Source organism: Vicia villosa, linkage group LG5, assembly GCF_029867415.1.
Source record: "Vicia villosa cultivar HV-30 ecotype Madison, WI linkage group LG5, Vvil1.0, whole genome shotgun sequence".
Classification (NCBI taxonomy): domain Eukaryota; kingdom Viridiplantae; phylum Streptophyta; class Magnoliopsida; order Fabales; family Fabaceae; genus Vicia; species Vicia villosa.
Genome location: NC_081184.1, coordinates 32,646,755 through 32,661,396, shown reverse-complemented (window position 1 = coordinate 32,661,396; position 14,642 = coordinate 32,646,755). Strand labels below are relative to the sequence as shown.

At 34.9% G+C, this 14,642-nt stretch overlaps 1 protein-coding gene across 1 annotated transcript; it reads right to left on the bottom strand.

The window, feature by feature from the left end:
- Nucleotides 1-2,058: 2,058 nt before the first annotated feature.
- LOC131604471 (F-box/kelch-repeat protein SKIP11-like) lies at nt 2,059-3,303 on the bottom strand. Its single transcript, XM_058876908.1, has one exon. The coding sequence runs from the start codon at nt 3,301-3,303 to the stop codon at nt 2,059-2,061; it is 1,245 nt and encodes a 414-aa protein (XP_058732891.1).
- Between the last annotated feature and the right edge of the window lie 11,339 nt (nt 3,304-14,642).

The window sequence follows — 14,642 nt, the reverse complement described above, 5'->3', positions numbered from 1 at the left end:
ATTAAACAAACGTTGTTGTATGTCTTTTAATAAAATAAAAAATGTAGCAGTAGAACAACAACAGTTGCAAGAACAACAAGAACAACCACAAAAACAACAAGAACAACAAGAACAACCACAAAAACAACAAGAACAACAACAAGAATAACAAAAGCAAGAAGAATAACAACAACAACATTAACAACAACAAGAACAACAAAAACAACAACAAGAACAACAACAAAGCAACAACAATAATAACAACAAGAAAAACAACAACAAAAATAACAATAACAAACAAAAAAAAACAACAACAACAACAATAACCAATATTTCTAACTTGCATCCATACTTTCCTTGTTTCAATTTGGAGAATAAATGATGGAGTTCTGAAATTTGTTAATGAAAGAAATGATGTTTTTGAGTTTTATTAATGGAAGAAATGATATTTTTGAGCTTGGTTTAGTGGAGAAATGAAGTGTTATAAATGAAAGATAACGTTTGGAGGTAGAAGATGAAGTTCGTCTAAGTTTTAGGTTTAAGGTGAATCACTAGTATTAGTGTCTTAGACGTTGATACTCCCTAAATGGAAGGAAAATAGTTATTTAAAGACGGCAAAGAAACTCAATAAACACACTTTTATTTTACGGTGACCCTGAGTGATTTTTCACCACGGTTGAAAGTTTTAACTGTTGTGAAAAGTGACTTAAAAATAAATTAAGAAAACAGTTGGTGCTAGGACTCAAACCCATGACTCTGAGTGACTTTTCACCAAGGTTAGAACTTTCAACCGTTGTTGTATGTATTTTAATCAAATATAAAAAACAAGATTCAAACTCATAACCATGTATCACCTTTTGAAACAGTTGGAACTTCCAACCGTGGTGAAACGTGGCATAAAAAATAAAATAAAAAGAAAGCGCCTAATTGAATAGATTCTACTATGATGGTTCTTTTGGACGTGGTATCACGAGCATTGTTGTATATCCTTTTTGTAGTAGTGCACCTTACATATTTGTTTTTCAAATTCACAAGTTGGGATTCAACAACCGAATATGAAAGACGATAAATGATGGTGAGCATGCATTACGGTTGTGATGGAAGAAAGGTAAATAACTTTTACAGAGATTTTGATGGATAAAAATGAAAAAGAAATATTCATGTTATATATTTTTTCTTTTTTTATTTGTATTTGAGTTTAAATTAAAATTTGTGTAATTTATCTTTCTACTTATTTTTCCTTTTTTGGCTGATTGCTAATAAATAAGAAAATTAACCACTATTAAATGGAAGGTGCATGAGCTTATCTAAGCTAATTCAACCATGTATTTGCTTGTATTACATCATTGTCCCCCGACCATGAGAATGATCTTAGAAGGATGTCACATAAAAAAAATCAACCCTTTTACTTGGATATGGTATAAGGTAATCCCACTAAATCAGTTATTACTAATATGATAAAATATACACATAACATTAGTTGATTTCTCTAAAGAAATTATATATATTAGTTAATAAGATTTCGTAACATAACGCGGTTTAGTTTAGTTTGGTTCAGTTTGGTAAACACAAACCGCAAACTGAACCGAACCACGCGGTTATGTTAGAAAATGATTCAAACATATCCGAATCAAATGCGAGTTTTTGCGATTTTAGTTTGATTCGGTTCAATTTTGTGATCTTCTATTGGGCCGGTTTGGTTTTGAACACCTCTAGTTCTTAGAATGATGTCGCATACAAAATCATTTTTGACAATTAATGAGAGACTTTAATAAACAGATTCAAATATAATATTAATAGATATTAGTTTTTTTTACTTGTGATGCTTTCAATTTGACCAGCATAACCTAAAACTCTATTAGGTTTTATATCTTTAATTCCAATAGAAAATATAAATTAATAAAAAAGTGGAAATAGAAATAAATATAGACACCAATAATATATACTAAAATAACAAAATTCCAATATTATAAATCAACACCTACAATAAATCAAAAGTCATCGACCAACCCTGTTTTAGGCTAAATTGAAACAATAAAAAAACCATAATAAACAATAATCTTGCAACATAGAACAACATCAACATCCCATCACCGCACAATTATGCATAAATTTCAATGAATTCTTTCTCGCTAGCAATTTCCAATGTGGCACACCTTCATCTGCAACCCAAGAATAAATTTCAATCATATCCTTTCCATAAATATGACAACCTCCAAAAAATAATAGCCGATCTCCACATGAATGAAAGGATAGGCCCCAAATATCAATTGAGGTGTCATGATTGGGAAATGTTCCAATGATAACCCATGAGTGGGTATCTTTATCAAACTTTTTTATTTCTTGTTGTGCATAATCAGCAGCATATAGTACATTTTTTACAGCTGCATAGGAATGCAATGATTTAAAAATGAATGGTGCTCCAAACATCGAATTTTGTATCGGAAACATGTTTGGTATAACCCGCCATTCTTTTGTCTTCATATCAAACTCTTCACCGCATGTAAGATGTGTTTTATCGTATGCTCCAATCCCACCTATTACATAAAATTTTCCTTCCATAAATACACATGAGCACATTATTCTGGGCATATTCATTTTTGGAAGGGTCTCCCATTTTCCAGTGTTAGAGTCATAAAGTTCGGCCGAGCTCAAGGTCTTTCCACCCTCATCAACACCACCAGCAATAATGCCAATTTCTCCGAGGCTCGCATAACCAAACATGCGTCTGGGAGTTTGCAACATTTTTCCAACCGACCATGTATTTGTCAGAAGGCTATACTTGTAAATGATAGGATCCATTAATTTAGTTCCAATCACTAGAAGCTCTGTACCAACAGCCAATGACCCAAAAACTTGAACTTTTTCGGAATTTATTTTAGGCAAATGCATCCATCTATTGCGATTTGGATCAAAAGCCTCCCATTGAAGGACTTCAGAGGAGAAGTAAATCCAATGTTCTAATATACCAATTTTTTTCCTCAGTTTATACAATTCACCTGTTTTAATTAATGATCTAAAACTCTTATTTAATGTGGCAATTAATCCATAATCAGACCTTGACAATTTCAAAAGACAATGAATTGACAGATCTCGACTGAGCCCTTGAATAAGAAAACTCGACTCAAAAGTTACACCAACATTAATTTTCTTATTCATAAGGTCTTTGGAATGAGCATGCAAAATGGAATTATTTTTCTCTTCCCCTTTCATATCCTTTTCCTCTACATCTTCGCTGAAATTATTTGTTTGAGCTCCATATTTTGTAGACTTATCTTTATTTCCTTCTACTTCTGATTGATTTTGATTACTTTGACGATCCATCAAAGACTAGCGATATAATCCAACTAATCTTGTTCGTATTTGAATTTAGATTCTAATATGCATTAAAACATAAAGAAACATTAACAAAATTGAATACAAATCAGTAGAAACAAATATTGCAGAATTTTTAATAGAAATGATTTATGGACAAAACTCATTCACACAAATAACTCATAATTTGCAGTGAGCATCCAATTGTCTATACCATCTTACCAAGTACAGAAAATTTATTAAAAAAAATATTCAAAATTTATTTTCCAAAGAAAATTATAATTTTAAAATAGATACGGTAGATTATCTTTGAATATAAATTATAAAGATGACACACGTTTTATTGCATCGATAAAATACGTTTTAAAATCAGAACACTTATAATTTGAATTTGAATAAAATTTATTTATCTAATTTGAAGTAGGAAAAAACAAATGAGATAAAGAAATAATAACTTACAGATTTTGAACAAAGAACTGCTGTATCCTCCAGATTGTATATGCACTCTCGTTAGCACTATATGACTAGCAAATTATGTTTTTTTTTTTCTTCAATAACATTCATAATTTATAGTGAAAAAAACCCTAAACAATAAGCCATTTCAATTGAGTCAAACCGTATTAACTGCAGAAATTAACATTTTGCCTATTTCTCACTATTCTCCTTTTTTAGTTTTATTTTTGCTTAACATATCGCATTAAATTTAAATTTCCAATTCAAATTTATTAATTAACATATTTAAATTTTCCATGAATAATAATTTATAGAATATATTCATGGAAATCATATATAAAGAAAATCTATTAAAACTTAATTCAAATTTATTTACAGTATTGACTATAAAAAAAATCATATATAAAGAAAATCTATTAGTTTTAATATTTGTTTTCTTATTTTGAAATAATAATAAATATTATTAATGGCAACAATTTTAAATTTTAAATTTTAAATTAGACTTTGAAAAAAAATCTTAAAAAACTACATGTAAAATTAATCAGTTGGAATATTCATTATTTTAAAAAACTATATCAATTTGTCATGAAATTTAGAATCTATTTTCTAAATGTGATGTTAAGAATTAGGTTACTCTATAAGGTTAACTCAACTTGCCATCCTTAATAATGAGGTAGCTAGGGCTTTTTAAATTCTAGTTCATTTTGGACGACGACCCTCCATAAACACTTAAAACATCAATTAATAAACCCGTTCTAGATATTATTTAAGGAAATGGAAATATGGGAATTAACGAATATTGTACGTATTAAACTTTTTAATTTATTTAAAAAGTGAATAAGAATATGTGTTTTTTTTAAACATTCAAGTAAAACTAAGGTCTCAAAATTTTAAACTAAACGAGGTTTTAAAAAAAAATAATTATTTTCAATTAATGTTATATTATAATTTTTTTGTTTTAGTCCTTAGAACATCTCTAATGGTGGGAACTGAGATTGCTTAGCTTTTTTTTTACTATTAAGTGTGATGGTGTGACACCATTGATTGAAAGAAAAGCATTTTTTTAAATTTCTCTTACACCAAGGAGAAAGGATTTTGAATTGGAAAATGAAAGACTCACTCATTGTATATGATATAACCAATGAACTAATCATTTTAGAATAATAGTAATCCCCATTATCATAATTTAGTGAGCCAAAAATTTCCTTGTGATTATGTTCCTTAGCAGTATTGTTCACCTTAAAAATACACACTTATATATTCTATGTTTACTCAACAAATTAAACAAGTATTTTCATGTGTTTGCAATAGCACCAACACTAACTTTTGTGTTCCTCTTATCAAACACAAGAAAAATAATTAGCACATATACATAGCATAGCATCAATGGAAGACATGAACATGAGTACTGAAGAAATAACACTAACTTTTGTGTTCCTCTTCTCAAACACAAGAAAAATAATTAGCACATATACATAGCATAGCATCATTTAGTGAAACTTCACTCAATCCTTACAAATGCCAAAACTTATTCTAATATGTTTTAATATACGCAGAGATACGCGTGAATGCTACCTATTATAAAACTTCAAATAGATCAACGAACCAAGAAGAATGCTTCTGTCTATATGCTAAATAGTTAATAGTTCCGCTAACAAATTTTCTTGATTCATTCAAAATGAGAGTATTAGGAGGGAAGTCCTAAATTCTTGTCCAAGAAGTGGTTCCTAAAGTATGAACTTTTACATGATTTTTGAAATTGCTAACAGGACCCTCAATAACAGTATGTGGATAACAAACTACAACAACCTTGTAAGTGTCACTCAATTTATCATAGCCAAAGGAAAAACATAATGATGTGAGACATCTCTCTTCCAAAGAGGGCAATTTCGTAAATTTTCTAATGGAAGGACTCCAAAAAAAAACGATACCTTTATTGATGGTGAAACAGAATCTGAAGCAGAGGATGTTGTGACAAGAGCCAAGAAGAATGCTTCTAAAGTTAGTGTTGGTGCTTCTAAAATGATCCAAGAAGAATGCTTATAAAGTTAATTTTCCTGATTCATTCAAATCGTAATTTATTTTCAAATAGATCAATGAGGCAAGAAGAATGCTTCTAAAATATCATACCCACATCAATTGATTCATATAAAGTTTAATAAAAATGAGTAATTTAAACTACTTCATACAATCAATTGCAAATAAATTAATGGTTAAATTACTCCTAAGGTCCTTTAAGTTATTTAATTGTAATAGTTTGGCCTTTCATGTTATTTTCGCTACAACTAGGTCCTTTATGTTATCAAATGTGGGCACCATTATCCTTTTTTAACCGAGAAAATGTGATAATTGTGGATGCAACTATTTTGAGGGATGTAAAAATGATGAAGTGCTTCCAAAAACACAACAATCAACATTTCTAAATGATTAAAATGAGAGAAAAAAAAGGCAGTTATCACCTAAAAGGACCAAGTTGTTAGAAAAATAACTTGAAGGAACAAACTGTTACAATTAAATAACTTAAAGGATCATGGGATTAATTTAACCTAAATTAATCCATATGTGTACCTTAATAATGGTTTGGATGAAGAAAGTGATAAGAAATCCAGCAACTATTATAGTTAAAACGCAACAACAAGAGGAAATTTGAATCCAGCAACTTTACAATGAGTCTTGATGTGTTGGACTGTATTTGCCTACTCCCGTGTTTAGTCATGGTAAATTATATGTTGCCATATCGAGATTACCAACAAAAACGGTCTAAAAATATTAATTCATGACAACGACAATGTTCCGTGCTCGACCACTACAAATGTAGTGTACAAGGAGATTTTCCAATCACTTTATTAATTGGTAATCGACATTTTCCTAATTCATTATTTTTCAACTTTTTAATATCTTTTTTTAGTTCTAAATATACATACTTTCTCATACTGTTTATATTTAAACTTGCATTATTTCTACGCAGATCCAAGACAAAGTTAACAGACGATGTCAACAACGTCCGAAATTTGCAGTATCTTTTATTTTATTGTATTTTTTAAATGGTGTTGAAAAATATGTTTATTCCATCCTGGTATTTTTTTTTGTAGACTTTGTATTGTTTATTCAATTATGATTTAGCTTCATTATGTTTGTTTAATCATTTTATCATTGCACTTGAACTTATGTGGAAATTGCTCAAATTTTGATTAACAGTTCATAATATAATGATCAAGTTGTTAGAAGACGTATTAAGTATCCTATAGTATACTTCAAAAAATTTACTTAAAAAGTGTTATGATTATTATCATTCACTTTTACTAACACTATCCTATTATCTTGTGTTTGTTGTTGTACATCACACAATTTTTTGCTTTTCCATTCAACCAACTTCCCATGATAAATATAACTAGACAAAACTTTTCCTATAACCAAAGATAATATTAGGAGCAATGCTATCAAAATAGTGAAACAATATAAACATCTTATTTTGATAGAAACAATTTATGGTTATACTTTCGAAATACACAATGAAAATCAAAACCAATTCAATTATGCTGTTATGGTATGCATTATATCAATTAAACTATACACCATATTTGCTATCATTTTTTGAAAGGACATCATGTAAAAACATTTTTGCATACAAACATTGTAATATAAGCAACAACATTATATACAAGTCAAAGAAAACCAAATGATAAACAATTGTAGCAGCCATACATACAATGCGCAAACAGCAACAAAAATAACTCAATTTAAATCATGCTGTGAATTATAAGAATACTGAATTTATGACATCAAACAATTCCATATATAGAATCTAGCATAAAAAGTAGCAAACAAACCAGAAACCATTACAGTCCAAAACCAATTCTAAATTAAAAATAAAACATAATTCAAATAAGACATTAAACTAATGAGAATGCTAAATTCTAAATCTAGGAAACTGATGAATGCTAAGTTGCAGTCCTTCAAAAATTCTCAATAGTTGGTCTGATAAAACATTGACACGTTAGTTTTCAATCATCAATTAAACCTGCATTGGACAACCATAAAAACGTTAAAAAATATTCAGTTTCTTACAGATCAAAAAATTAAGTTTTGAATGTCAAGGTTATACCACAATTACATTAAAACCCATATCACATACCATTTTTTACACGTTGTTAATCAATTCTGACCAGATCTTCCATTCACTATCATACAGACGATAAAGTTAATTACAACATGAATTTACAACAACGCAATCTAAGAAAAAAAGAATTTTTTTCGTATATCTAATTAAAATAATGGCATACCTTTCACCTTCTAATACGATATACACAATAGACAGTCCTGCACATACATCTACCACTCTGTGATTGACATCGAGCCCCACGCTGGCCATAACATTTTCCACAGATTGAACATCTTCAAGTACAGCAAACCCTAAAGCAGATTTCTTTGCCTCACGCTTTCCCATCCAGTTGATTTCAATCATCTTCCTTCGCCACACATGTGCTATGTTCTGAAACTTCCTTTCCCTTTTCCAGACGCATGCATCAATGTTTGCTACCCTTAAACCCAACCGAACGCACAACTTCGTCACCTGCTTTTTCTTCCACTTCAGGGACCTACGGAGAGCCTCAGATGATCGTCTGATCTTCCTTCTAATCGTAAACCTTTCCGAGCGATCTTGAACCACAATATATTTTAAAGTTCTACAGAGGTAGAAATAAGTCTAAATCAAAATAAAACTATTGAGGGAAAATCTGAAAGAATAAGATTGCTGATGAAAAACAAAATTATCACCTGCATGCTTTGGCAATTTGGGCGAAGCGTTCCATTTTCCTCGGGCAAGGATGGATTTAAAATTTCCATGAATAATAATTTATAAAATATATTCATGGAAATCATATATAAAGAAAATCTATTAAAACTTAATTCAAATTTATTTACAATATTGATTATAAAAAAAAATCATATATAAAGAAAATCTATTAGTTTTAATATTTGTTTTCTTATTTTGAAATAATAATTAATATTATTAATGGCAAAAATTTTAAATTTTAAATTAGACTTTGAAAAAAAATCTTAAAAAACTACATGTAAAATTAATCAGTTGGAATGTTCATTATTTTAAAAAACTATATCGATGTGTCATAAAATTTAGAATCTTTTATTAAGAATTAGGTTACTCTAAAAGGTTAACTTAACTTGTCGTCCTTAATAATGAGGTAGCTAGGGCTTTTTAAATTCTAATTCACTTTGGACGACGACCCTCCATGAACACTTAAAACATCAATTAATAAACCCGTCCTAGAAATAACGAATATCTTTGAAGACGTATATTCATGTTTCTTCCATTTCATTAGTTCTGCATATTTCCTTGTTTATTGTCGTATCATCTTGTATTGCATTAAAACTATATCATGCATTTATTACAAAAAAAATATCATGCATTAAAAATCAAGTATCATATAGTTTTAGAGTGCATTTAGTGTGAATTAGTTCTAGTTGTTTTTTAGGTTTAGTGTAGTTTGGTTTCTTCAGTTTTCTTCGATAAAGGTATTTTTCTTCTACTTTTTCTTTTTTCACGTTGCCTAAGTTTAGTTGAGCAGATCCAGCGTTCGTATCATGGGTCGAACTGGCCTGATTCCTGGACCCAGGCCGGACAGGTCCAATTACTCTCAAAGCCCAATAATATTTCTAGTAGCCATTATGAAGCCAACTCTAGGTAAGACCATGTGGTCAAACGAACTGCAAAGGATTCAAGAAACTCCCTTCGAACCCTACGCCATGCTCATCTAAATTACAAGCCACCTGCTGACTCAACCCTAACACAGGGGATTCTGGAAGTTTCCTAGCACTTGGACCTCCATTGGATTTGGCCCAATTAGGGAACCTTGGCCCAGCGCTGGGGCTATAAATACCCTCTTTCAATAGAGGGTCATGTATTCATTCATTCTTTCACTAAATCTCGTACTTGCTCTCTGATTGCTTTCTCACTTTGGCATCGGAGTATCCTGCAGGCACACCCCCTCTAATCCTTCAAGTCCACCGCAAGCTGACCTTGACAATCCATTCTGATCAGGTAAGATCAGTGGCGCCGTCTGTGGGAATTCTTTGCTTCCCTATCTGTTCCAAGCAATAAGATCAAAGCAAATCCAAATCAACCTTCGATCATCATGGCTCGCCACAACAACAATGCTCAAAAGGAAGACGATTCGTTCAACGTCAACAAGCTGCTCCAAAATAACAACGCCCGAAAACGGGCAACCTAAACCGCAAAACAGGCAGACGGATTCAAGGGACGCGCTGACAGCCTCTCCGTAAACGTAAGCCTCCGTGCAACGTGAAGACCAGACGGCTGACAAGGACTCTGCTCAGGTGGAGATTCCTATCCCCATAGGCGCCGACTCGGCCACAACAACTTTGCTCAACACCATCAATCGGACCATCCACCTCCTGTACGAGCTGAATAAGAGAATCGCTACGCTCGAAAAGAGACAATGATCAAGGTCTCCCCCGGGGGGGCGTCATCAACATCATTCTCCATCCCGCTCCCTGACTCTTTCGAGAAGGAGGTACCGATACCGGTCTTACACACCTTCTCCTTATCGGAATTTTCTGTCACCGAGGCGTGGCCGAGGACAAACCGACTCTGAAAGTCCTCCAGGCCGACCAAACCACCATGGTCCAGTGCTGAATAAGAAGGCTACTAGCGAGCCCAAGAGAAAGGGCCTCACGCCTCCTCGCAAAGAGCCTACTCCTCCGTTCAAGGAGCGCGGTCCATCCCCTAAAAATAGGACCACCGTGAAGAAGCCCTGGTCAAGACATTCTCCATGCCATCAGCGACGTCGCCACGACGATACTCCTTCACCGCTTGAGAGTGATGAGGAGAGACAGAACCCCTTCTCACACAAAATTGTAAGGGCCAGGATCCTCAAAGGTATGGAAAAGCCACCTGCAATGGACCCGTACGATGGCACAACCGACCCAAAAGACCATATCCTCAGCGTCGAAATAATTCTTGACTACCATTCCATCAATGGAGCCATCAAATGCCGTATATTCCCTACAACTTTAAGTGGTGGAGCAATCATTTGGTACAAGAGCTTGCCAAGAAATTCCATCCACTCCTGGGTAGACTTCAAAGAAAAATTCTTCCACCATTTCACGTCGGCACCCTAAGACTGAAGCATCTCTAGAAGCAATTGTACAAGGGGAAAACAAATCTCTCAGTGCTTACCTCGACCGATTAACCAAGAATCCGTTCAGGTGCCCACAACCGAAGAAATGAAGATGTATATGCTCAACTGCGGCCTTGTACCTGACAGCGACTTCCAGAAGTCCATCGGGATAGAAAAACCCCAATCGATGGATGCAATCCTTTTCAAAGCGCAGGTCTACATCGCGTATAAGGAGAAAAAAGTTGCATCCACCTGGGAGCCTAGGGATCCCAGAATCCCAAGAAACTCAAGGTTCGACGACCCTCCTCCTCGGAGAGGAGGAGAAAAAAGAAAGGAAGAAAGGTCTCAAGAAGCTAAATATAATAGGGGACCCTCTGGCCGCTTCACAGAGTACACGCTACTAAAGGATTCCCATGAGTGCATCTTGGCCGGATGCAAGAGTACCGAGCTCAAAGATATTGGACTCCGTTTTCCCAAACCAGGTGCCACCCGAGCAGGAGCAGATAAATCCAAATGGTGCAAGTACCACAAGAGCTACGACCACCTAACCGAGGATTGCGTCCATCTCAAGGATGCAATCGAAACAATGATCAAAGAAGGACGTCTCTCAAAGCACGCGAAGAAGGGAGACGCTCCTCAAAGGGAAACCAAGAAACTGGACAAATCCGACGATGATAGATCCCCTGATCCTCGGCCTGTCCAAGTCACTTTCTGCATCTCAAGGCCCAAAGACTTTCTACCCCCTTAGGAGTTGAAATTGGCATACATCCAATGGGAAAATTTCCCCTCAATAATGGTTATCTCAAATGGGCCATTTCCGTTTAACTTTTCGTCGACTCAGTAAAAAGAAAATTCAATGAACTCATCGACAACGGCGCTGACCTCTGGCCCACACTCAGGAGATTCAAAGGAAAATCCGGGCCGATCACCTTCTACTTCGAAGAGCTTCCTGGAGGATCTCCCAACGCCAACATTCCTTTTATCATCCAAGCAAAATGGAAAACTTCGACGTCCGTCAGATCCTATTTGACGAAGGCAGCTCTTGCGATATCATGTACTCATAGCTGTTCAAAACACTCCAGCTTGACGACACTCACCTTACCCCGTATGTGGGCGCTGACCTGCAAGGCTTCAATGGCTCCACCTCCAAACCATGGGAAGGTGACGCAACGAGGGTAATCAAAAACCAGTTCCTAGTCATCGAATGTGTGTCCCTCTACAACTGCATACTGGGAAGACCGGTCGAAGACTACCATTCGATAAACAAACAACCTCGACTGAAGGACAAGGCCGAAGAAAAGGAGTAGAAGACAAAATCGGGTATCAACTCCCTCGATCTGGATGCACGCTTTTCTAAGGACGAACTGAAAGGCGCAGCCGACAACCAATCTTCCCTGAAGTCAGAAAATCACTCCATCATATTTGTCCAATCCCGACGGTGACTTCGATCTCGTCCCATTGGGAGACAACTCCAATAGGAAAGTGAAGATTGGAGCAGGACTTCCCGACCTTGTCAAGAAATATCTGCAAGCCTGCCTTCGTCGGAATGCTGACTTATTCGCATGGAGCGCAAGGGAGATGCTTGGACTCGACCCTGAGGTCGCCTGTCATTAGCTTAGCATAAAACCGGCCACTAGGGTTGTAGCTCAACATAGGCATTGGTAGTATCCCGATAAAGCGGAGGCTGTCGAGAAAGTTGTAAAAGACCTCTTAAAGGCAAATTTTATTTTAGAGGCCAAGTATTCAACTTGGCTCTCAAACGTTGTACTGGTCAAAAAATCTAATGGAAAATGGAGAATGTGCGTTGATTACACCGATCTTAATAGGGCTTGCCTCAAAGATGCTTATCCAATTCCAAACATTGATAGACTAGTCGATAACTCGGCCGACTATAAACTCATATCTTTTATGGATGCTTACTCAGGTTATAATCAGATTCCCATGGCAAAATACGATATAAAATTCACGGCCTTCATGACTGAATCGGGCAACTACTACTATAATGTAATGCCATTCGGCCTCAAAAACGTCGGGGCTACCTACGAGCGGATGATGAACACGGTGTTCCAAGGATAAATCAGGGACACTCTCGAAGTGTACATGGACGACATGATCGTCAAACCCCGAGAAGAAACAAAACACATCGACCACCTTGAACGAGTCTTTGATCGAGCGAGGAAATGCAAGATGAGGTTCAATATCGAAAAATGCACCTTCGGCGTATGAGCTGGGAAGTTCCTTGGTTTCTACCTGAGAGAACGGGGAATTGAGGCCAACCTCGACAAATGCCGAGAATTATCCGAACTCCCTACATAGAGCACAAAAACATCCATCCAAAATCCTGAACGGGTGTTCATGGTGATTTCCGGTAAACAACCGCTAGTCTTCCAAACTATAATAAATATGATTTGGTTACTCGCAGGATCGACTAGATTGATCCTAGGACATAGTCAAAAAGGTTGTTATTCATGATAGTTCGAATTATGTCTATAGTTGGTGTGTTATCGAAATAAGAAATGCTTAGTCAAGGAAATAAAGATTAGCAATCACCTTGTTATACACGTAAATATAACATCAGTGAAAGGTAAGTTAAAGATAAAACATAAGACAAAACTGTAATAGTGCAAGAATCTTAAAGTGCAGAATTGTTAAATGCTTCGAAAATTAGATGACATAAAAGTAAATAGTGCAGGAATGTAAATGACGTAAAGTAAATGAATGTAGTAATATCGAAAGATACTTGAATAAAGAGAAATACACATGTATTTAAAAATGGTGTTGGTGTCATACGTACATTTCTCAGCGAACTCTTTCTCTTAACACTTGATACTTGAGTAATATGTGAGTGATTTGTACAAAATGAACACACGGAATCCTAACATTAAGACCCTTATTTATACTAGTTTCGACCCTAACGGTCCTACACTAATCTAATGCCACGTTGCCCACAGAAAATCCAGGGATGCCATCTGTCTTCGTGCGGTTACATAAACTATTTCGAAATTCAAATCATCCCGCCTGAATCTTCCTTCGACGCGTGGCAACATAAATATAATCGAGAATACCACGAAAACACGCTAAGCTTCAGCACTTCGCATATTTTGCAAAAACGTCTAAGTCCCAAAGACCACTCTTTTTGAATTTAGCTTCGGCGCTCACTATCTTTGTTCCAACTTAAACATCATTCTCGAAGCATGGCCATCAGTAGCCATTTTTATCTTCAAAGATGATCATCAGTAACCATCTTCCTTTGAATTCCAAATCTTCGAAGGAAATTCTTCTCAAACGAAATCTTCAGCTAACAAATTGCCCCCAATAAATGCCTGTTTCGAAAAACAAGAGAAATAGGCGTTTCTTGTTATAACAAGATTTCGTTTTAGAGTTCCGAGACTATTGACTGACGTCATAATCATTTATGACTCTGTTTCCAAAACGTCTTGTCATTTTCAAAGATGTCTACTCATAACTTACATTCCCACGTTCTGGTCTTACTTCATGATCATTACTCCTATATACTAGGAATAAAGCTAATAACTATTCGACCGCCGTTGGATTAAATCAACGCCTGCCGCGTGTCTCTTGGCTTTTACCCAAAAGATTTGAAAGGGTTTCCGTTAAACCTTTAAATACCTGAACTCTTACCCTTATATAATTTTCACCTCTATTTCCTCATCCTTTCCACAGAAAAGAACGTCTCTGGTTATATTCAAACCCATTTCCAAAATCAAACTTACTCAT